This window comes from Argopecten irradians, chromosome 1, assembly GCF_041381155.1.
Source record: "Argopecten irradians isolate NY chromosome 1, Ai_NY, whole genome shotgun sequence".
Lineage (NCBI taxonomy): Eukaryota > Metazoa > Mollusca > Bivalvia > Pectinida > Pectinidae > Argopecten > Argopecten irradians.
Genome location: NC_091134.1, coordinates 48555179 through 48579065, shown reverse-complemented (window position 1 = coordinate 48579065; position 23887 = coordinate 48555179). Strand labels below are relative to the sequence as shown.

At 36.6% G+C, this 23887-nt stretch overlaps 2 protein-coding genes across 3 annotated transcripts in view; one reads left to right on the top strand and one right to left on the bottom strand.

Annotated features, from left to right (window-relative positions):
• Window positions 1-167: 167 nt before the first annotated feature.
• On the top strand, window positions 168-3435 carry LOC138310661 (complement C1q-like protein 4). The gene is made up of 3 exons (XM_069251957.1): window positions 168-382; window positions 2250-2448; window positions 2974-3435. Exons 1-3 carry the CDS (start codon window positions 377-379, stop codon window positions 3402-3404), a joined length of 636 nt encoding a protein of 211 aa, XP_069108058.1. The 5' UTR covers window positions 168-376; the 3' UTR covers window positions 3405-3435.
• Window positions 3436-3868: 433 nt separating this feature from the next.
• The window catches only part of LOC138330850 (uncharacterized), a 64225-nt gene continuing 44206 nt past the window's right edge, over window positions 3869-23887 (bottom strand). For both annotated transcript variants that reach the window (XM_069278355.1, XM_069278363.1), the window contains 28 exons: window positions 23342-23555; window positions 22987-23097; window positions 22531-22665; window positions 22053-22224; window positions 21431-21711; window positions 20687-20788; window positions 19880-19978; window positions 19447-19627; window positions 19031-19164; window positions 18669-18743; window positions 18230-18439; window positions 17644-17768; window positions 17096-17234; window positions 16655-16840; window positions 16215-16330; window positions 15122-15299; window positions 14574-14729; window positions 13990-14084; window positions 13103-13316; window positions 12642-12728; window positions 11827-12012; window positions 11442-11531; window positions 11001-11160; window positions 9794-9963; window positions 9090-9257; window positions 8594-8696; window positions 7883-8050; window positions 3869-7419 (listed from right to left, as the gene is read on the bottom strand). In XM_069278355.1, coding sequence (XP_069134456.1) covers window positions 7283-7419; window positions 7883-8050; window positions 8594-8696; window positions 9090-9257; window positions 9794-9963; window positions 11001-11160; window positions 11442-11531; window positions 11827-12012; window positions 12642-12728; window positions 13103-13316; window positions 13990-14084; window positions 14574-14729; window positions 15122-15299; window positions 16215-16330; window positions 16655-16840; window positions 17096-17234; window positions 17644-17768; window positions 18230-18439; window positions 18669-18743; window positions 19031-19164; window positions 19447-19627; window positions 19880-19978; window positions 20687-20788; window positions 21431-21711; window positions 22053-22224; window positions 22531-22665; window positions 22987-23097; window positions 23342-23555 — 4192 coding nt within the window. In that variant the 3' untranslated portion in view covers window positions 3869-7282. The remainder of the gene's footprint in view (window positions 7420-7882; window positions 8051-8593; window positions 8697-9089; window positions 9258-9793; window positions 9964-11000; window positions 11161-11441; window positions 11532-11826; window positions 12013-12641; window positions 12729-13102; window positions 13317-13989; window positions 14085-14573; window positions 14730-15121; window positions 15300-16214; window positions 16331-16654; window positions 16841-17095; window positions 17235-17643; window positions 17769-18229; window positions 18440-18668; window positions 18744-19030; window positions 19165-19446; window positions 19628-19879; window positions 19979-20686; window positions 20789-21430; window positions 21712-22052; window positions 22225-22530; window positions 22666-22986; window positions 23098-23341; window positions 23556-23887) is intronic.

The following is a 23887-nucleotide window of genomic DNA, read 5'->3' as shown; positions in this document are numbered from 1 at the left end:
AGTTTTTGTATTTGGTGTACATGACAGTCATGTGATTTTTTTTTCATAAAATACGAGATTTAATTTTTTTTAATCGGGATATTTACTATAGAACAGAAAACAGAGACTGTTTTATAGTAAATATACCGGTTTTTTAAATAATTTTTCAAATCTCGTATGCTCTGAAAAATCACATGACTGTCATGTATACTCATCAGTCCTTCCACCAAATACAAAAAATGTATGACAACATCCATTTTCATTGAGTTGGCCCCCTGTGGATGGGGGCCGAGAATATGTATCGTACTTCATTGGGACCCAACCAGTAGTCGTGACCGGAACAATAGTCGTGATTGTGTGCATATTGTCTGGAGCTGTTTACGAATACCGTTACTTCATGAAGGTACTGTTCCTTGGTAGGGTCCCAGTAGTGATAATACAAATAAGTGTATACTTATTGTAGAGTATTGATTTTTAGAACAATTTACTTTTAATGCTGTATTTCTATTTTATAGCTGAAACGTATCGAAAACTCTTTCTTTGTCTTTATTGACGGCAGATGGACCTCCGATTTATAGGTATTTTCCCTTGGCTAACTACTTTCAAGTGTAATTGTCTGCAAATGATATTTTTGTATCAATATAAAGTTTATATAATTAAACATTATATTAAATCATGGTTTCAGTGGCGTAGGAAGATGAAACGTCATAGGGGGGCAAAGATCCTCAATATTTTGTTGATTTATATACATTTTTCATATATCACTAAATTTAATCCTTGTACACATTTATAGACAATGGAGTCGCTAAAAGGAATTAACGAATACGCAAATTGGCCAAATTAGCGTGTCAGCGTCGAAGGTGCGAGATTTTGGTGTTTTATTAGGGGTCTGAGGGTGACCCCCGGGATGAGTTTTATGTATTTTGATAATTTTGCGATCGCCCGAAAGCGCGAGATTTTGGTGTTTTTGGGGGTCCGGGGTCTCCCCTGGGGAAAAAATTACGATTTAGATGAGTTTTACGATGCATTTTGATGTATTTGCGAGCGCCCAAAGGCGCGAGAATTTGGTGTTAGAGGGGGTCCGGGGGTCTCCCCCGGGAAAAAAATTACGATTTAGAATGGCTGAGATGAGTTTTACGATAAATTTTAATGATTATAAAGCGTTCTTAACATGGTAATTTTTCGATTTAAAGCTACCTGCATTTAGAAATGATAATTGTGTCGTCATAACATTATGCAACCCTACTCGATCTGAATATACCGGCTTCACACCATCGGCACATTGTTGTGTAACATAAAAAATGAATTAATTGTCTCGCTAAGACATATAAACAAATTGATCTTTTAAGAGACATTTTTTTAAATAGTACACTGAATCCCTTGATGGACATTTTTAGTCTAGTTTGTGTGTATTGAATTTTTACTATTTAAGGTTTGACATTATGTGCTTGAACGTTTTAAGAAATGCGCCGCGCAGCGGAAAATTTTCTAGAATGAAGTTCGAAATATATGCAGGAGGACCGTTTTTTCTTTCAAATAAGCATTTTTTTAGAAAATTTTAGTCGGCGAAAATGGGGGGGGGGGGGGGGGGGGGACAAAAAAGACATGTTTGCCCCCCGTCCACGACTGTCTCAAAATTGAGTAATCGACCAAGACGATCCCACATACACATATACATGATATTTGGAATTTCATATCTGTTATCTTCTAAGCTAAATATGATAAGGACTACTTATGGACTTATGACACGTACAACAGACCAGGGTCATAGGGTGATATTGAAAACATACACAAATGTTATTCTTATTTTACCGCCTTTCGCAGCTTCGTTATCTACAATTTTCTATATTTGAACACTTTAATTTGTTTCTGATGTTAGCTATCGATATATATGTGTTAACATGCAAACAAATCAAATATGGTGAGATACATCAATTAAATGAACAATATGTTATCATTATTTGATAAAGAGTTCAACATTTGACCCATTTGTAGACCAATTCTCTCCGCTAATCAAGAATTGCATCGTATCGAAACCCTTGGCAAGTGAAGATGAACGCCAATATGCAATTGTTTGAACAACCTTTTCCATTTTTAAGAAACTAAATCTACATATAATTTATATGTCCATCCATGTAGATCGCAATTACACAGGATCGGGACCAAGCTTAGAGCTGCCTTGTATTTAATTTTTTTAACGCAGTTGTATGTTATTACCAGTTGATATACATTGACAATTATTTAATTTATACTATTGAATTTGTTATTAGGTCAAAATGATACGGATCATACTATTACTATGGCTAGTGGTGGCCATCCTTGCCGTGGCGCCTTCGAAGGAACACTTCGAACATCGCATAAAAGAAATGGAACAGAAATTTGCGTCAGAGCTAAAAGCCATGCGCGAAGAGTTTGAATTAAAATTAAATGCGTGTGGTCAAAGTGAAAATCTATCGCGTGATATCAGAGGTAAGTTTTACTTCAAGTTTCAAAAGACAATACACATTGTTTCGAAAATTGCTTTTCATTGAGTCCCTATCCTAGCTGTTTGTAGTGTTATCTCACTGGAATATACAGCCTGACGGAAACAGCTCACCAGAAGACCTCTATACATGTACATATACGGTGACTGATTTCGGTTATGGACATGAAGTATTGTTGTATTGGCGAAGCCGCCATGCGAAGGGCGACAAATGAAAATAATTGCAATGCCACAATCCAAGAGCGACAATATAATGCGCATGGCACTGTCGCTCGCGGGAGTTGCAAACGTTGCCAGCATGGCCAAAATCATGTGTAGAATATAAATTTGGCGCATCTTTTATCAAGTAATTAGTATCCTACAGAAAAGTTTGTTAGACCTGGAGCTGCATGTTATACAACCGTTAATATAACTAATCTTACTGAAAATAAATAAATTCAGTATAACATACGTTTGAACCTATCTATAACCTATTCACATTTATTTTATAACACATATATACTTCACTTCAGATCGACGGGTTGTAAACGATGCCGAACCGGTTATATCTTTCTCCTCACAACTAGGTCCCCCGAAAAATCATCTTGGAGTACACCAGACTCTGATATTTGAAAGAAATGTTATGAACGAAGGGTCTGGGTACAGTAACCTTACTGGAGTATTTACCTGTCCGAAAGCCGGGATGTATTATTTCTCGGTCACCATCATGGTAGACTCTGGTGATCAGTTCGAAACGGAACTGGTCCATAATGGCAGAAACATAATGGTGAACTACGCCGCGGGGGAGACGTATGACAACCAGGCTACCAACTCGGTGGTGATGCGTTTAGACGTCGGAGATAAAGTGTGGGTCCGTATTCTGGAAAATGCTGGAGTTAACCATGGAAACATACGTATTTACGGAGGCGGCTGGACGACATTTACAGGATTCAGAATTCAGTAATGTATGTCACATGTGGAAATATACTTGTACTTAATTATGGAACCGTGAGAGCAGTAGTACTTGTACTTAATTAAAGAGGAAATATATTATGATGTTTTAGTACCCTTCATAATCATATATTCTGACACTGCATGTGCTTGTATATAAAATTACTTTAGTACAACTAAATGGTTTAGTTCGGTTGTTGTGTGCTTGTATGTTTCGCCAAATTTCTTGTCCTAAGAGAAATGTCTAATAATCACAACATGAACATTTTGGCCAAGTCACTGAGTGACAATCTTTATGTTCTATATAAGGCTTTTACCTTTGACAAAAATGTGGAGATAATTAGGATTTTACAAAACCTTACTTTGTTATTCATTAGGGACAGTCCGTCAACCTGAAAACGGGTATCTGTATTTTGGCAGATCTGTTTTGGTGGAAACTCCATGTATCACAAAGGAATGAGGACATAAGACAAAATCTTTTGTATAGTGTTTATTCAACAGACAGTAACGTTTCCTGCAATCACAATTTGGGGAAAGCTGTAAACAAATAAAAACTTGTAACCAAAAACAATTAATATTAATCAATCAATAGGAAAGTCTCTTCTTTTGCACATTTCCGGTTTCTTGGTCATCTTCAAAACTTGTAACCAAAAACAATTAATATTAATCAATCAATAGGAAAGTCTCTTCTTTTGCACATTTCCGGTTTCTTGGTTATCTTCACATGGAATTGGCCATTTTCAGGCCATATGCCTGAGGACAACCAAGAGGAATTTACAAAGGAAGAGACATTCTTAATGATTTATTTATGTATTTTCTCCTGGATGACACTTGTTTGAAAATGAATATATAGAGTATTTTACATTTAATGTTAACATGGTTTGCGTAGATTGAATTATTTCTCAGAAAAAAAGTACTTTAAGGTTCAGCTGACCTGACGGGAGTTGACTTTACTCAGTATACTCAGTTAAGAAAACAGATTAAAACAATGAAAAAAGCAAATAAAGGTCTTCCAGCATTATTAGAATAGCTCATAGCTCATAAGCTCATTGTAAGAGTGAATGTAATGTAGAAAACAAAATGGACCATGCCCTTTGGAAACTCTGAACACATTTTGACTATGTTTTTGATAAACAATTAGATATTAATAAAGATGCGTTAAATCCCATTCCAAAGTATCAACTTGCGTTAAATCCCATTCCAAAGTATCAACTGTAATATTCAAACTATTCAAACAAATAAAACGATATATGCACAAAATGGAGAAATTTAAATCACAAGTCAAAATGGACTTGACAAGAATATAATACAAACTTTGCATGCTTACATCAAACAAAATGTAACATTGACTTAATGGTATTACTTAAAATGGAAACAAAAGTATTAAGAGAATAAAATAGTGTGCTTCTGATAATATAATCTCATCATTTAAAACTAAACAATGCATAAATATAAGTATGTTCAGTGGATATACAGAGACGTACACGGCATTTAACTAAAAATTCTGGTACCAGTATTCTGTTAGGGTAACTATAACAACAGGTAGCTATTTCGCTATATTTTTCTCAGGTGGTATATGTACAAAGTAACTCTCTCTGGTGGTATAGTATCATCAGAAACCCTCGGTGACCATTTATACCTGGTGCACTCACCACTGATGAATGGTGTAAGCCAGATCACATGTGGGGTTCTGATGATTATGGTATATGTATGAAATAGACGTGAATACTCAATACTACACTACATATTAATGTATATTTTATAATAGTTTAAAGGATACTACTACGTAATAATAACACTGTCCTCGGTAACCCAGGCGATACACCCAGTTTTATATCACTACATGATATACTACTAGCCAGTTAGCTTACCAACGATATACTACTACGTAATACTAACACCATCCTCGGTAACCCAGGCGATACACCCAGTTTTATATCACTACATGATATACTACTAGCCAATTAGCTTACCAACGATATACTGCTACTGTGTAACATATTCAATCTCGTATTTTATAGGATATAATGTAAATGTGATATAAACATGATAGTACAGTGAAACCTGCCTTAGCGACCACCTCTGTATAAAGACCACCTGTTTATTAAGACCATTTTCTTAGGGTCCCAAATGACCATTTATACCACAGTGACACTTGACCTATTAGTATAAAGACCACTTTACTATAGAGACGACATTTTCCATGTCCCTTGAGTGGTCTTTATAGACAGATTTGGTCTTCTTAGACCGATTTGAATGTAAGTATATTTATATTTTCTATATATCTATATACATGTACTGTAAATCAACATATTTCCGCTTGCGATAAATTTTCACGTATTTTGTGGGCTATTGGAAATCACAAAATAAATCGCTGCAAGTTTTTTTCCAACACATAAAGTAATGTAAAAATAACAAGTCTAGATTGGAAAATTGTCGTGAATAAGTCGTTCCGCAGAAAAACGTAAAAATAAGTCGCTGCGGAAATAAGTTGGTTAACAGTAAGCATAACCACTAGTGACACTGTCTGTTTATATAACATACCAGTACAACATGGCGCTAATTTTTGATCTAATTACACATTCTGTTTATCACATACCAGTATATAGTGAGACTAACATTTGATCGATATAGCCCCTGTGGCACAAAAATATAACAACCATATATTTATGTCTAGCACTTAAACATCAGTTCTACAAAATAAAATTAAAATCTCAATAACAGCAGTTTTGAGGTTAACATCACAGGCAGTCCAAACAACTACAGTTTTAATATGGACAAACACAGGACCTGCCCAAACCTTTGCACAAGTATATTAAAAGTTTGACTTAATATATATTTACAAATTTGATATTGTCTGATGTACTCAATTTGTGCTATAGTTTCTCTTCAATTTAAATTCTCCTTAACTCAGGTTATTTAAAAAATTATTAAAATATAAAATAAGATATATGACCAGTTCAAATCTCAAATATGGACAATTACAGAGATATTTCAAAGATTTTCTACTATCCTTTTATATTTTTTCATATATCTATTACCAATGTAAAAATGTATTGTTATATTTAAGTTTTTAACATCATAGTTTCTTTAATAGATCATCAAAGTTTTAAAAATTATTTCATTTCTAACAACAGTAAAGCATGTTATTACATGGAGGTACACATGTCTGCATAGTATGTGTATCACAACTGACAACAAAATCTATGGATCTGTCCACTGTTTACTGTTGTAGTTTATAATGTATAAGTAGCACAGTTACCTAAAACAATACCACCACCTTTTATGCCGATTTTGGCAGGCAAACAGGTCTAAAAGTGGGTAGCACAAGACTCTCAACGATCGATGATAACTAACAACACAAAAACAAAACTTCGGCATGAACAAAGTTTAAGATGAAAGACACAATGGAAGAAGCACTATATCCAGCAATGGTACCTGGGAGCAGAAGTCGCACAAGACACTGCTATATTAACAACACAACAAGTCAAAGCCAGTCTTTTATCACTCAGCATGGATAATATAGGAATCAAGATTTCTTTATACACATGAAAAGCACGTACTAATCTTCATCACACCAATCACAGGGGCTTGACAGGATGCAAGCATTCAGAAAAACTTCAAACCCCTGTGCACCAATCTTGATCCTTGTACATGTAATGCATCTGACATTACATTACTCCAAGATGCATATTATATATGGATCTTGTTTTTTGCTCTCCCTTTTTAAGCCTATTTTCTATAAGCCTCTAGGTATCATGATACAATGACAGTACCATAACAGCTTGGTTGAAATTTTCAAGAAGAATGTCATACACTGTACATTGTATAAGACCGTGATATGTAACGATTAAATGATTTACAATGTAGTCCACTACATGTATTCCCCCGTCAGTTCTCGGGTTGGAATACAATTCCGCCTGGTCCTGCCAGGGAGGTCTTGCCCATAAGGTCAAGGTCAACCTGTCTTGCAGCCTGTCTGCCCTCTGAGATGGCCCATACAACCAGAGACTGGCCACGTCGACAGTCTGTCAAGGAAAAACATCTTTGTTAATTAAAAGGAACAAAGTACACAGCTGTTAATGTTTATAGTCAAAATACATACTTAAATGTTGAATCCGTTAATATAATTGCAGTTCAATCTTGCCATCTGACACTTTACCTGTGAACTCTTTGATAAAGATTTATTCAAAATTGTACACTTTTATATCAAACAAACTTAAAGTTGAAACATCTCTATTGATCTTCAGATAACAATGGAGAAAGATAAAAACAATGTTTCTGAAAAATCTTAAAACATTAAATATGATCAAATTCCACATTTAACTGAACAACAAACAACGCAAAAAAATAATTTTGTACAAAATTCCAAATTTATTTACCCAATAAACTTTTACCAACTGGTGGTAGAATATATAATAACTATGAATGTAATGCAGACAGATAGACAGTATGATATCTCTGACCACTCTCTGTTGCAATAATACATACCCCCAGCAGCGTAGACCTTTGGTACACTTGTACTGTATTTATTTCTGGGAGTCTGGAAGTTCCCTCGAGGGTCAAGTTTGGTTGATATTTCCTCCACAATCTTCTTCTCTGGCCCCAAAAATCCCATAGCCAACATAACAAGGTCACACTTAATCAACTTCTCAGATCCTGAATGATACAAAAAATACAAGTTATGATCAAATACAATGTTCTTCCTGGCAGGATTGCATGAAAATATTATCAATATTTGTGAAAAAGACCAACCATGAAAGTCCTATGAGACCAATTCTGAAAGTATGTCATGCAATTCTGTTTTTTTCAGGGCTTTTTTAATGTTTTTCATGGCCATAGAGATTGGCAGTATTGAGTGCTGGCAATAGCAGTAGAACAATTATCAGAACCAAGTAGTCAGTGTTCAGTTTTATTATGCAATGTTCCTATGATAAGTGAATTGTTTATGTACAGAGTCTTGCGAAGAGATAAGATATGGAGCAGAAAAGGTATCAAGTATGTAAAAATGCCTTCTATCCAATGGATGCGTATTCGCTAGATCCGATTAAGTCCTAACCTAGCACCACCTAGTACATAGTAACAAATTAAGTTATGAAATTAACCCTATCACGGCCAGTGTTAATTATTCCACCTACTCTTCGTCGAAAAACTGGAGGGAATTTTTTTTTTTTAAATTAACATGACACAGATCATTCATACCTGGAACATCAGTCATGGTCCAGCGACCAGACTCATCCTTAGTCCATTCCACTAACATTGTGTTGATACCACACACATTACCGTTCCCGTCATCCACAAAGTTCTGTTAAAACAAAAAGTATAGTTCTCATCACACTCATCAACCTTCTTTATACCAAGGGGTATCCGTAATATAATATAGATAAGTTATCTTCAATAATTTGACATGCACCATTATAGATATATGTGATTTTCTAACTTGCTTAAGATAAATGATAGACAAATATTAAACATCTATTATTACTATGAAACATTTGCTGTGATATCCCTTTATGACATGGCTAAAAATAAGATAAGCCGGTTATCTTATGAAATATATTGTCAGACAAAATAGTCGACTGGACTGTGATAACACTTTCGAGGATCCAAGAACCAACAAAACCATTCAATCTAAACAAGGTACTCATGTTTTAACAAGTTTTGACTGTATTTCAAACCATAGTTTGTATATACCAACCGTGCTTTTGATATTGAATATCCTGGGGTCACGTCCAAACTTGAGTTCCACCTCTTCATGACCATAGTCCATCTTAAACACACGTGGCCAAGTAGGCCAGGGGTTGTCAGCTGCCCGGGATGGTGGAGGAGGGGGCAAGATCTCAAAAGAGGTGATGCTCTTGGCACCCTGTGGTAAATAAGACAATCTGTCATTAGTCACTGTATCATGATTTTATACTTTCTATATTGTGTTGTCAATAACCCTACTTTGTATACCACTTATGCTAACATAATAGGGTTTCTAACAGTATAATTTGCAAATTGTCTTACTGCCCACCCTATTCCCCATGAATTCATTCGACTTCATCCTGTTAAAGTCCATCCTCCTTTCCAGGAGTTCACAATATCTTTCTGTCCATTCTCCTTCCCATGAGTTTACCCTATCTTCCTGTCCATCCTCTTTCCCATGAGTTCACTCCTACCTTCCTGTCCATCCTCTTTCCCATGAGTTCCCCTCTATCTCCCTGTCCATCCTCCTTCCCATGAGTTCACCCCTATCTTATTGTCCATCCTCTTTCCCATGAGTTCCCTTCTATCTCCCTGTCCATCCTCCTTCCCATGAGTTCACCCCTATCTTATTGTCCATCCTCTTTCCCATGAGTTCCCCTCTATCTCCCTGCCTATCCTCCTGAGTCGGTATTACCGTTACCTATTATGACTTACTTGTCGTAGTGAAGTAGCTATACAATCACACCCAGTGTCTCCACCTCCTATGATGACCACATCTTTATCCTTAGCATGGACCTTCAGGTAGTCAAGGTCATTTCCTTCCTGTTTCTTCTGCCACGTTTCCAGGAAACTCATTGCAAAGTGAATACCATTCAGTTGACGACCTAAAACACATGCATTAAGTCATCATTTCATCATACAATGTATTAACAATATCTGCATTCCATTTTCAGACTACTGGTTAGCCCCTTACTTCTACCCCCTGAAGAACTGCATCCCCTAGCTGTGCCCTTTAAGTACAACAATGGCCAGCTCCTAGCTGCACACTCTGAACAGCCATAGACCTCTATTATACCTTCTGCATAGACCCAACTTCTATCTAACAAACAAGGATAGACCCAAACTAAATCTACATCTCCTTGACAGCCATTGCTCCTATTAGCATCTTCTGGATAGTTATAGCCCTGCATCTTCAAACCCAAAGTTACCTACCCTGGACAGCCCAAGACTCTGGGATCTCTACATCTCCTAGCTACACAAACCTGACAGCCCCAGCCTCTGGACAACCCTATCACCGACGTTCTCCATCTGGACTGGCACACCACAAAGTAGTTGCTTTGGTTCACCCTGGACAGCTCTAGCCCCTTTATTCTCCCTTTGGACAGCATCGGCCTGAGCCCAACTGAACGAACTAAAACCCCTTGATGAGCAGAGCCAGGCCCTAATTATGTCCACTGGACACATGACTTACCAGGTATGGGTAGTTTCCTTGGGTGTGTGGTTCCCAGACCCAGCCCCTAATTATGTCCCCTGGACACATGACCAGGTATGGGTAGATCCCTTGGGTGTGTGGTTCGCAGACCCAGTCCCTAATTATGTCCCCTGGACACATGACCAGGTATGGGTAGATCCCTTGGGTGTGTTGCTCCCAGACCCAGCCCCTAATTATGTCCCCTGATTATATGACTTACCAGGTATGGGTAGATCCCTTAGGTGTGTGGTTCCCAGACCCAGCCCCTAATTATGTCCTCTGGACACATGACCAGGTATGGGTAGATCCCTTGGGTGTGTTGCTCCCAGACCCAGCCCCTAATTATGTCCCCTGATTACATGACTTTGTCACTTACCAGGTATGGGTAGATCCCTTGGGTGTGATTCCCAGGCCCAGCCCCTAATTATGTCCCCTGATTACATGACTTACCAGGTATGGGTAGATCCCTTGGGTGTGTGGCTCCCAAGGCCAGGACCACTGCATCATAATCCTCTACTAGTTGTGTCGAAGGAAGGTCCTTTCCTACCTCAACTCCTGTTTTGAACTCAATCCCTTCTTCAGCCATGAGGTTGACACGTCGCTGGACAACCTGACATAAAATGAACATTAAACATTAACATTCAAATACCATAGACACAAATAGGAGTGGACAGCTTTCCAATATGTATAGATGGTCAAAGAAAGTCATACATACAAAGTCTCAAACTTTATGACCATGTTTAATTCAAAGTGATACTACTCCAATAGTCTCTCTAACTTTGCTAAAACATTTTCAAGAATATTTTAATCTTAACACAGAATTTATTGATTTCAGTGGAAAATTTTGTTTATGAACACGAGATCAATTATCATCATCAGTTTAGTACTTACCTCCTTGCTGAGTTTCATTGTGGGAATTCCGTACCTCATCAATCCTCCGATACGGTCATTTCTCTCGTACACGGTCACTAAGTGACCAGCCTGGTATGACAATCAACCAATAATCATTACAGGTTTGAATTATGACAACAGCATTATGTACATGTATGTAATACTATATGTAGCAAAATCTTACAAATTCTTGTGAAACAACTTAATTGTTCATTGTACATGCATTAAAATTCAATATTTTCTCTTTACATATAAAAGAGTACATCAACAATAATAGATTTTGCTGAAATCAATATTTCTGTGGATCTCACATAAACACTCTTGATTCAGGTGAGAGATTTTTAGGATGATAAAAACACCTGTATATTATAAACTTGGTGCTTACCTTATTGAGTTGGGCTGCGGCTGCCATCCCTGCTGGTCCACTACCAACAACAACCACTTTCTTCCCTGTGCGATGTAATGGTGGCTCCGGCTTTATCCAGCCCTGCTCAAAGCCATGGTCAATGATGCTACACTCTATGTTTTTGATAGTGACGGCTGGTGAGTGGATCCCCAGTACACAGGCTCCCTGAGGATTGGTACAAATATTTGTTAGGGCAGATTATACATCAAAAGTAGTACAGTGAACTTGGATGATACACACTTGATAATATGTGACCACAACATACCTTAATATGAAGTACTTTGTACAGTCAAAACTATTAATATGTGATCCTTCAAAGGACCTCAATATACTGGTTCTATATGTGACAGGTGGTCCCTTAAAACAAGTTAAATAGACTGAAGGAGTGGTTCAATGCAGAATGTTACATTTCACCAACTTTCCTAAACTTTGGAATACTTAACTTGTAAATAAGTTCTCCATAGAAAAGCATTTCAGAGTTAAGGAAAGTTCCTAAACTTCTGTGATGTTTCTATGGAGAATTTTAGTTAAGGAATTCCATAAGTTTAGGAATGTTCATGTAACTGCTTGCTTAAGGCTGTGATCACTAGCTGAGTTATATAAATTGTTCAGAATTATTATGAATCTTAAGACTTTCAATGAAGATACTTTGTATTCAAGAAGTTTGATAAGTAAAATGTGTGCCAGTGGGAAAAGGTGAATGAACGATGTTATAAATGTGTATTGTTGATAGAAGTGTCACATACAGTAGTGACTTAATTAGTAACACGACAGATAGGGCACATATACTGTACCTCACAGGGAGCAGGACAGACACGGCCAGTGAATTCTGGGAAGTTATTGGTCTGTAACAACTGATCCAAGGCCTCCTTCCATTGGTTCTGATGACAAGGAGATAGGTACAAGGATTAATACTTCTATAAATCAACAAAACTTGCCTACCATATGAAACCCAATCAGTGCCAAGGGCACATAAAAACTGTGAAAATAGTGGGAGATCAAATATAGAGCTTTCATTAAAAACAATTTGCAGAAGAAATTGAAATATGAAAGAAACTGTATGTTATTCATAGTTTTAGTCTATATTTGACAAATCTAAATTCAAAGCCCCTAAAAGAGGCCAAATACCATAATTTTTGTTAAGATAAACTCAAGTTTTACATGCCAATTTTACCAAGAAATTGAACATATTTTTGTTCATATTGTCCTATAAGAAGGTGCATAATTTATACAGGATCATTATATAGAGGCTGACCTTGAAGACAAGGTCGTTCCACTTGGGTATGATGTTACTGAGAGGACAGCCATTGTCAGACTGGCAGAAGGGAACACCACAGTCCATACACCGGGCCGCCTGCTGCTGTAGTCCGTCCTTCACCACACCATGATTGTAGATCTCCTTCCAGTCCTTCTGACGTGACTTCACGTCGCGGTACTGGTACGTGGCACGGTTATACTTAACAAACCCTCTGAAAAATACAAAGATTAGACATTGTACTAGGACGTAACACAATTATACTTAAAGAAAATTCTGTTAAATATATAGATTAGACAATCACTGTATAGATAATTAATGCTACTATTGATATGCTTAGAATATCATGTTTGATCAATAGACAGTAAAACAAGTTTAAAAGGAACATGATTACAACCAATTGATAGTTATAATGTAATGGTACTCAATTCATCTCAAGGTTCCTATCAATCTAATTAAAATTAGACTTGTAATTCCGCTCCATTACGAAGCTCTATGTTACGCTCAAATACAAGATCTAACAATGTCCCATTCAGGGTCACCTCAGCATGACCCCTGTGGTTAACCAACGGAATCTTCGTTGTGGATGATTCATTCGGAAATATAAACGGCTAACACTACATCCCGAGATGTTCCCATTCTAGGCCATGGATCATGCTGAGGTGACCCCGAACGGGGCATTGTTAGATCTTGTAATGGAGCCTAACGTAGAGCATTGTAGTGGAGCTGAATTACAAGTCTAATTTTAATTAGATTGGGTTCCTATAAGATATTTGTAATATGCGTATAATGACTAGTCCTAAAACCAAGCCATCTTATTAGTCCCCAGAGTTTGTTATAACCATATTTTATTGTATGAATGTGTAGAAGATAGATGAAATTATTACCTTAGTTTATCAAGCTTTTCCAGGTTTTTCTGGTTACGAACAGCATCTGGTATTGTCTCCTCTATATCTACCACTTTGCTGACCTTGGCTTTTGTCTGAAGGTTACGATAATATCACAAAGTAAAAATAAGGTTATATGATCACATGTCTATTAAAATATTCTTATTGTACTGTTTCTGAATATGATGATAACAAATGAATAGCCCTTGGTGAATGCTGATACTGTGAACTCCATATATATTGGATTGAGTGGACTATCGCCTTTTTCTTTATTATAGCCCATTTTCATTATAGACAAATAAATCAACATATCTAAGACAACGAAGGAAATTTGCCAGGGTTATCATCTTCTCGTGAAACTACATAGAACCTTAAACTTTAACTTGCACTCATTGACAGTGTATATTTATGCTATTAAAAATATAGACTTCAATACTACAACTTGCTTATTAACTTAATAAAGAAAGAATTCCCTCATCTAGCCACAGTACTTATATAACCTTGTGTTTATAAGCTCTAATAATAGACTATCAGAATAGCCTCCCCTTCCTCAGTTCAGATTTTATAAGAATGACCTCCCTTACCTTTTCATCTCCATTGATGATGAGATCCTCTCCGTAGTTGTTGCTATGACCATTCACTCCGTTCACAACGCCGTTGTTGACACTGGCATCGTTTAGCGCAGCAGTTTTCTCCTTCTCTGCCTCCAACAAGGCGCGTTTATACTCATGAGGGAATACCTATTACATAGATTACAAGTAAATTAGATTGAGCAACTTCTTGAAATCATTTGATCTTTTTTTTTATTTGGTGCTCAGACACAAAAAGAATTCATAAAGAGTTTAATTTATCTAGATAAACTGTCTAAACGAGTCAGTGTTATTGACAGTAAAAATCTTTAATTTGTTTTCTCTTCTTTCTTGTTATAGCTTTCTGAATGACAAACAAAAAAAATAAAATGGAAGAAAATCCTAATCATTGAATTTTATGCAAACAATCTAGAAAACCACTGTTATTGAAAGTCTAACAAAATAATGTTGCAGTATAAGTCAATCAAAAGCTTAATTCTCCATTACAGGTTAATAAACAATCAAAATACTACAGATTAACAGAATTATACAGGTATGTGTACCTTAACAAAGTGGAGTTTCTCTTCCTGCCAGTTGTCAAGGATACTGCGTGCCAGTCGGGACCCAGTCTTGTGTTGGAACTCCTCCAATAGCTCCTGGACAAAGGTCAGGTCCTCAGGGAGCTCCAAGGATTCCAGAGCAACCGACTCCTGGTTACAACGCTGGTGGAACATCTTCATCCTGATATAGGAAGAAAGTTATTTATATCTAGCTGCGTCTGTATGAAAGCTTTTAAAGTCTATGACCATTGTACTTAGATTAAAGGGACAATTCAGTCTAAGGGTACATTAAAATTTGCACATATTTCAGAAACAAACCAGTTCTAATAGAAATTAGATAAGTCGATTTTACTGTAATATGCCAGAAAAGTCCATGATGGTGAAATGTGTGTGAAATGTTCAAATTCACTCGCTGTCCCCCATTTCACAAAGCGTTCGGTTGTCTTGTATGTCAAATCCTGACCCATGCTAATGAAGTAAACAAATTTTTGTCTAGAACTCCTGGCTCGGGTATGGGTACAGCGTACATGTTGTACCTTCTTAATAGTATTGATCAATGATTTGTAATTTCAACGGTATCAATCAAAATTTTTAACATTGTCGTGAATTTTGTTCAATATTTCTTGTTATATGTTTTGTAAGGAATGTCGAACAATACATTTATGTTATATTTTGCTTCATCCTGGTTATGTTATAGAATTAGCCTCACTGAATTGTCCCTTTAACCACTGAGACACACAGACATCAGCTAACTCAATACCATATGATGTATATCAAACATGTACAGCATTAGAGCCAGAACATTTGATTCCCAAATCAAATGTAAAAAGATTGGAGATCCCACGCTCTAACTACTAATATGGATCTCCTCCTACTCAATTCATACATTGATTAGTGGGCTTCCATTTGAGCAACCTTCAGCATCCTTTGAAATTTTGAGTTAACTGTTTAGCTCCATCATTTAATTGGAAATGTATGTAGGACTTAAACAAGACAGACAAGGGTAACATGCCATATTAGATGCCCCATTCACCTTTTTCATGGAGAGGGCAACAAAAGTTATACGCATTAGAATAGCTTTAATGTGACAACTTACTTGTCATATACATAGGCTATTCCACCAGACATTCCAGCGGCAAAGTTCCGGCCTGTTAATCCAAGAACGACAACTCTTCCTCCAGTCATGTACTCACAACCATGGTCACCACAGCCCTGTAACACACAAGTACTAATAATAATATCACAATAGTTTAGAAAAAATCTACGTAATTTCTAGACGTTGACACAACTGGTATATCAAAATTTAAGGTACTGAATTTAGATCACCTCGTCAATGACAACAAGTCGTTGGTTTTGTTTCCTAATGCTTGTGTACAAGCAAAGTTCTTGTAATTTGGAATTTGACAAGATGAAACAGAATTGATATAGGCACCTTACATGTCCCCCCTCCAACCCATTTCATGGCTATAAGACCCTTCTATAATGACCAGAAGCATACCCTTATAAGTCACAGAACAAAAGATTATAAGAAAATACCTCGCACACAGCGGTCACTCCAGAGTTTCGGACACAGAATCTCTCAGCTGTTTGTCCACACAGGAAAGCTTTCCCAGACGTCGCTCCATACAGGACCACGTTCCCAACGATAATGTTATCCTCAGTCCTGAATTCTGGGGACATGTCCTTTGGAGGGTAGATCACAATTTCACCTCCAGACAACCCCTAGGGTTACAAAACAGAAATTACAACTTCATGTTACTAGTAACAGGAACTACCAGAATGAAAACTGCATGTGCCCTTGATTTCATATCAGAAACTTTACTTAAGTTTTATAACTAATTCTTACTTTTCAATCAAACATACTGTATCGATATCATAATAATTCCACATCAGTTTGATTAAACTTACATTGCATTTTAATAAATAACTTCCATAAGCTATGTACGTTAATGTCAAACTCAGCAGATGAATATCTACCTTGCCCACATAATCATTAGCATCCCCCTCTAGGGTCACGTGGATGCCCTTGGCGAGGAATGCACAGAAGCTCTGGCCCCCGGAGCCCTTAAGGTTGATGAGGATACTTTTTTCAGGGAGACCCTCCTCCACCGTTTTCCTGTAATACCATCAAAAGTAGTGTGGAACATAGACTACTATTTCATAATAATGCATTTGCTATGAATAAACCCGAATGAGTACCAGCATTCCCAAGTTGGATGTTCAGTTATATGTTTAGCCAGGTTTTTACGTTGTATGGTTCCAAATAATTGGCTCAACAGTAGATCTCCAGATCCCCTTTTAAGATGGATACTAGAAGTGATTGAAAGTTTAAAAAATCCTTTTTCTGATATCAGTATAGGTACATATTTTCCTCATCCTCCAGAGAATAACTCATCTACACTTACAACTTCATGATGAACAGGTCCTTTCATTGACATAGAAGAGTACAAATTTATATTCAGGTGTGAACGAGTTATCACAATTAGTTATTACAGGTAAGTGAAAGTAAATATAGGTTGTCTTACTTAGACACAAAGTAGCTGAGTGTAGCTCCAAATGTCCTGTCCTCATTGTTTATGTCCATATTGATAACCACCTGTTTCTGTTGACCATCAATAACCTTTCTAGCCTGCTCCAGTACCTTGTAGTCCTTCAGAACAAAGTAAAAATATTTATAAAGAAAAAAAATCCTCTACATGAAGACCATTTAAGATGTGCCAATATATATTTCATCTAATATAACACGAAGAATCATTCTAAACTTAGATCTGCATTGTCACATTCACCTTGAAATCAATATTTTGATTTATCTTCTTCAAATTCTTCATTTTTCTTAGTATACCATCTGAGGTCTTCTCGATTAGCTTTCCCTTTATGTGACATTCTCCCTTTATGTGACATTCTTGAATTTTGTGGCAATGTATATGGTGATACAATACATAAGGTATAATAGTTTTGGTCTGCCTGTGATCGTATCAAACTATATCTCGTACAAAAGGAAACAACTAAGGTCACATTCCAATGAGCAATGACGAAGCTACAATTGTTGTGATGTTTGCAAGACTTTGTATATTGAAAGTACAGTTGAAATCTAAGGAACGTTTAACGTACCAGTCTTTTCTCTAGGTTGAACTCCTGTGGCATACTTCCTCCGACAATGTTAGCATCTGGACGCATGTCCAGTGCACTCTTCAGCATGGCCTGATAGTCCAGGAGGCCAGCTTTGGGATTTTCCGGGTCAGGATTAAACGATAATCTGTCAGTACGTCCGACCAGTTCCTGGAACTTCCTCAGACCCATCTTAGCCATAATCAGTCGGATCTGTCCAACAAAGATGGCACTGTCTAATAACACTTAAAGTGGCTTTTAAGAATATTTCAGCATTACATGATCATTAGACATATTTTTGGTGTTTACTTTCATCTTATTTTAATGGACTTAAGGAGGCCAATTCTAAGAATTTTAAGAATAGCTGTGAAAAAATAATTTTCATCACAAAATCTATTCAAATTCAAGATGCTTATAGTCAAGTGAAGAATAAATGGCTTACCTCCTCAGCAATGAAGAATAGGTAATTGACAACATATTCAGGTTTGCCAGCAAATTTCTTTCTCAGTATAGGATCCTACAGGTACAAATAATTAAATATTTCAATGATACATTCAAATTTGGACATTCCATAATTTAATTATAAATGTAAAGATATCTATCCAAGAAACAACTTCCTTCAGTTACAAATTCACAACATTAGATTTTTCAAACTTAATTCTTAGCTATCTACACCCCAAAAAATGTTAAACAATTTCACATAAAATTAAATTCTACACCCTTATATTTTTAGTCTTTCGCCCTTTCCATGTTTGATCCAGCATTACAATCAGATTCCCATAATTTCCATAAGAAATTGTTTACCTGTGTTGCTATGCCAACAGGACAGGTGTTAAGGTGGCATTTCCTCATCATGGTGCAGCCCATGGCAATAAGGGGTGCTGTACTGAACCCAAACTCGTCAGCTCCCATCATGGCCGCAATCACAACATCACGACCTGCAGGACACACAACAAAATTACAATTCTTCTACAGCTACAGCTTTCACAGCTAATTTTCAGTTTATAGTAACATTGACTTTGGTATTGATCTTTGAACCTATAAACACTCTAACCAAGCAATTTGCATGAAATATATATTTACCGGGTAGCTTAAATGACCAAATGGAGCTTGAGTTATCCCAAAGAAGTTAGATAATGAATATGAAACTTATACCAGTCAATAAAATATTAAAAGAAAGCAATGTACTCAGGAATAATTGTAATAACTGACATACATACCTGTCCTAATTTGACCATCAGCTTGTAGCACAACTCTTGACCTAAGGTCATTCATGACAAGTACTTGGTGTGTCTCGGAGATACCCAGTTCCCATGGTAACCCAGCATTCTTTATTCCGGTCCAGCTGCTGGCTCCCGTTCCACCGTCGTGCCCAGATATGGTAATGTGTTCAGCATGGCCCTGTAAATCATACCAGATTGTACTTGATACTGTCTATACAACTGACATCTACGACAATATTGCTTCCTGTTTGCTATCTAAATCAAATCCAAATATACAATCACAATATGAATGGTTTTACAAGTATTTCTGGATGAAGCTTATTTCACCTAATAATATTACTATAAAAATGGATACAGGTATATTTATACTTTAGACATTTATGATTGTATTTGTACCATTTAAATGTAATGGTATGAAAGGTCAGGTTACCTTGGCAACACCCGCTGCGATGATTCCTACGCCGACCTCTGACACCAGTTTAACACTAATCCTTGCCTCTGGATTGGCACATTTCAAGTCATAGATTAACTGCAAAAGAAGAGGAAAGCAAAATTAGTGATTCTAGAAAATGAATAACCTAGCTAGTGCAAGTGGAATTAAGAGGACATGTTAATGGTGCACATATATAACATATACCAGGTAATATATCATGGTCTGACATAGCTACAGAGGAGAGCAGGGCCCTTGATGAACTTTCAAAGGCTGTAGTTAATTGAACTATTCGTATGAAGATATTGCTACAGTCAGTGGCCATGATTACAGTATGAAAGTGAAAATTTTGCTATATATTATTAGTAATTTTACATATTTTTAATTGTCATTTTGCCTTAAATCGTAACAAGATTTTATGTATTGACTAAGAACTATTCTAGCATTCTTTATAAATCATATCAAATATTTTCTGAGCCATATTTATCGAGAAATGACCCTTCTGACCAGCTAAGGTGAGCTAAAATCCAAAGAAATGAAATTGATAATTTTTCTAGAATGTACCTAATCATACATGAGCCTGACAGGGGCATTGTTATATCACAACCTCATGTAGGAGTTTAACTTATCACCACTCACAATAGGATATCATGTAAGATTCTATTTGTTGTTGTGTAGTGCTTCAGATCATTATCATACAAGTTTCACTGATATGAGTTCCAATAGCTCTTTATATATAGTTACAACATACCGGTACCTAAAATAGTATAGTCAATACCACTTCAGTGTATACTATGGTTTATTTACCTCAGCAAGATCCTCAATGGAGTAGATGTCATGATGAGGGGGAGGGCTGATGAGCCCCACCCCGGGGACAGAGTGACGTGTCTTAGCAATGTCCTTTGATACCTGGAGTGAATGAAGAGCAAGTTTGAATCATTATGCAATAGGTTCATATTGCATGTCACTCAAAGTTCCAATTCAATTAGTGGGTAACTATGCATAATTCTTCAGAATTAAGAATTAAAGTGATGAAAGGGTGGCCAAAGTCTAGCCTATATGCAGCCTTGTATGTTTTTGTATACTGTTCCACTCTCTTTTAAAATACAGTTATCATGTGTTCACATAAGTTATATAACTGATATCAATTTCTGAAGGTGAAAAAAAAAAAATCATAGCTCAGATGTACTAACGTACTGATTAGGCAAAAAAAAATTGTCTGTTAAGAGTTACCTGGTCGACCCTAATTTTTTACCCTTGACCCTATTTTTTTTTTCAACTTTTCTACGAAAAAAATTATTAAAAGTCAGGATTTCAATCTCAGACTCCGGTTCCGGCCATTACTTTAGAGTGAAAGACACTAAAAAAAAAATTAAAAAAAAAAAAATCTCACCAAAAACCAACAGACGCCATTTTTGTTGCTAATGTAACCCTAAACAGACTAATTTATTGGCCTTATACTATAATCAGTTGGAAGATTAAGTTGTGAAACTGGCATCCTGCCTTTATCAGTAAATGTGAGACACCTTTGAGATGTATACTGTTACATACCTTGTGGCCTGGTAACTCTCCTCCCTCTCCTGGTTTGGCTCCCTGAGCCATTTTAATCTGTAACTCATCAGCATGTGACAGATACGAGCTGGTCACTCCAAACCGACCAGACGCCACCTGTTTAATACTGGACCTCTTGTTAAACATGGGGTCCTCATTGTGTGTGTACCTATCAGAGTTCTCTCCCCCTTCCCCAGTGTTGGACTTGCCTCCTACACGGTTCATCGCTACAGCCAAGGTAGAGTGGGCTTCAATAGACAGGCTACCAAAACTCATAGCACCTAGAAGGGGGCAGACAATCACATTAATGAATATTTACTAATAATAAGCAGCTTTTAAATAAAATGAACATATACACAATTGAATACATTGATTGTGTGTTTTGCTTTTTATATATTAACATCTGATATTTCATGATTTGTAGATGTCCTTTGGTGATTACATGTGCAGAAGCATTTCACATTTGATGATAGCATTGTTCTGTATTTAAACTTTTACCTGTACAGAACCGTTTCACATTTGATGATGTGTTTTAGGGTTTTTTTGTGTTTGAACTTTTACCTGTAGAAGTGTTCAATGTTTGATATGTGTGTTTTGGATTTTTCTGAGTATAAACTTTTACCTGTACAGAAGCGTCTAACAATGTTGGCTGCTTCCTCCACCTCGGACACATCCAGGGGTTCCTTGGCGTAGACGAAGTCTAACTGACCACGAAGAGTACATTTTCTAACACTTCCCCGCGCGGACTCCGTGAACTTATCATAGGCATTCTTGTTGTTATTTTTGGCAGCAGCCTATTAAAGATATCACAATATTTCACGAAACCCAGAACTAAATATATATTTTAACCTTTTATTACATTGATTATTGATATTACACCTACAGTAGCAAAGCATGGCATTTTAACAAAGGGTCATGTTTTATCGTTTGAACAGAATTCTTTGCTTGTTTTGAGGATCCATCTTGATCCTCTCTTCATTAATAACAGTATAAATATCTGTTTATACACAATGACAGTCTGTTTTGAGGTATTGATTGATATACTGTACTACCTGAACATCATTTCTCTACTCTTTATAATACCACTGAGGTATCTGTACCTGAAGATTGGCTATAGACTGGGGATCATTGATATGTTTCTCTCCTCCGTCTCTCCAGTGGTAGAATCCTGGGTTCATCACTATCGAATCATCACATTCCCTCTCAGAGTAAGCCTGATTGTGTCTATGTATAGTCTGGAGAAAAATTACCTCAAGTCAGTTTCTACATTTATCCCCAATTCCTCATTTTTTTCTTCTTCCAATTTAGAGCAACACTTATAGTATTACTGGGTCTTGGACTCCATAATAAACAGGAAATTATATTACATCCATTGGAGTCAAGATTGTCTCCCTTTGCATATTAGGTATAACTGTACAAGGATGTAATATCTTGACAATTTTTACCCATGGAGTTCACAGTAAGTTTATTCATCACTAAGGAAACATACATATTAAGTTTCAACCATACTTTTGAAGAAATAGTACTATAATCATACAATTTATCAATGAACTGACCTCTGCAGCAAGCTCCTTGAAGGTCACACCTCCAATGCGTGAGGCTGTGCCTTTGAAGCAGAGATCCACGACTTCTTTATGCAGACCCACTGCTTCAAAGATTTGTGCCCCCTAAAACATCAACAAAACACTGTCAATCATATATAACATATCTAACACCGACAAAATAAAATTTTCATAAATATATGTGATTTCAATTGATTACGGTAAATAGTTTGCTTACACCTCTTGTTTCATATATCTGGCATTCTTGGCAAAAACACTTTCTAAGCTAGACATACCCCATTCTATATTTGACAGATCTATATTCTATTGTCTATCACCACTTATAAATGATAGAACCTCTGAGTCATACCTTGTAGCTGTGTAGGGTAGAAATACCCATCTTAGCCATGACCTTGGAGATACCCCTGGCCACAGCATCACGGTAGTTAGCGTACACCACGTCATCTGTCATGGGCGGCGTCAGCAACCCTTCATTTCTTAGGCGTGAGATCGTCTCAAACACAAGGTACGGACATATAGCGTCTACCCCATACCCCAGTAATGTACAGATGTGGTGCACCTCCCTGCAGTAGTAAAAAACTTCCAGAATTTAGTTGTTGATATGTTATAAGAAAGACAGCCTTACCTAAGAGGATTTTGACCCTAAATATTGATAAAACAAATACTGTACTAATGATAGACCACACTTTGGTGAAAGGGACCACACAACCTGATCTTACTGTCACTGGACTGAAGATATATATTCAGTATATGAGCAAGCATATTAAAAAAAAAACATTTTCTTTCTACAGAATAATGCCTTCCTAGTTTTGTATTTTTGTGACCAACAATTTCTTTTACAATTACGTTTAACAAATTATTATTATTACACTACTTCAATTGGTACAAGTTTTTT

Coding starts and splice junctions, on each gene's coding strand:
- LOC138310661 (XM_069251957.1), top strand. Junction 2,449..2,973: donor TCTATCGCGTGATATCAGAG/GTAAGTTTTACT, acceptor ACTTCACTTCAG/ATCGACGGGTTGTAAACGAT.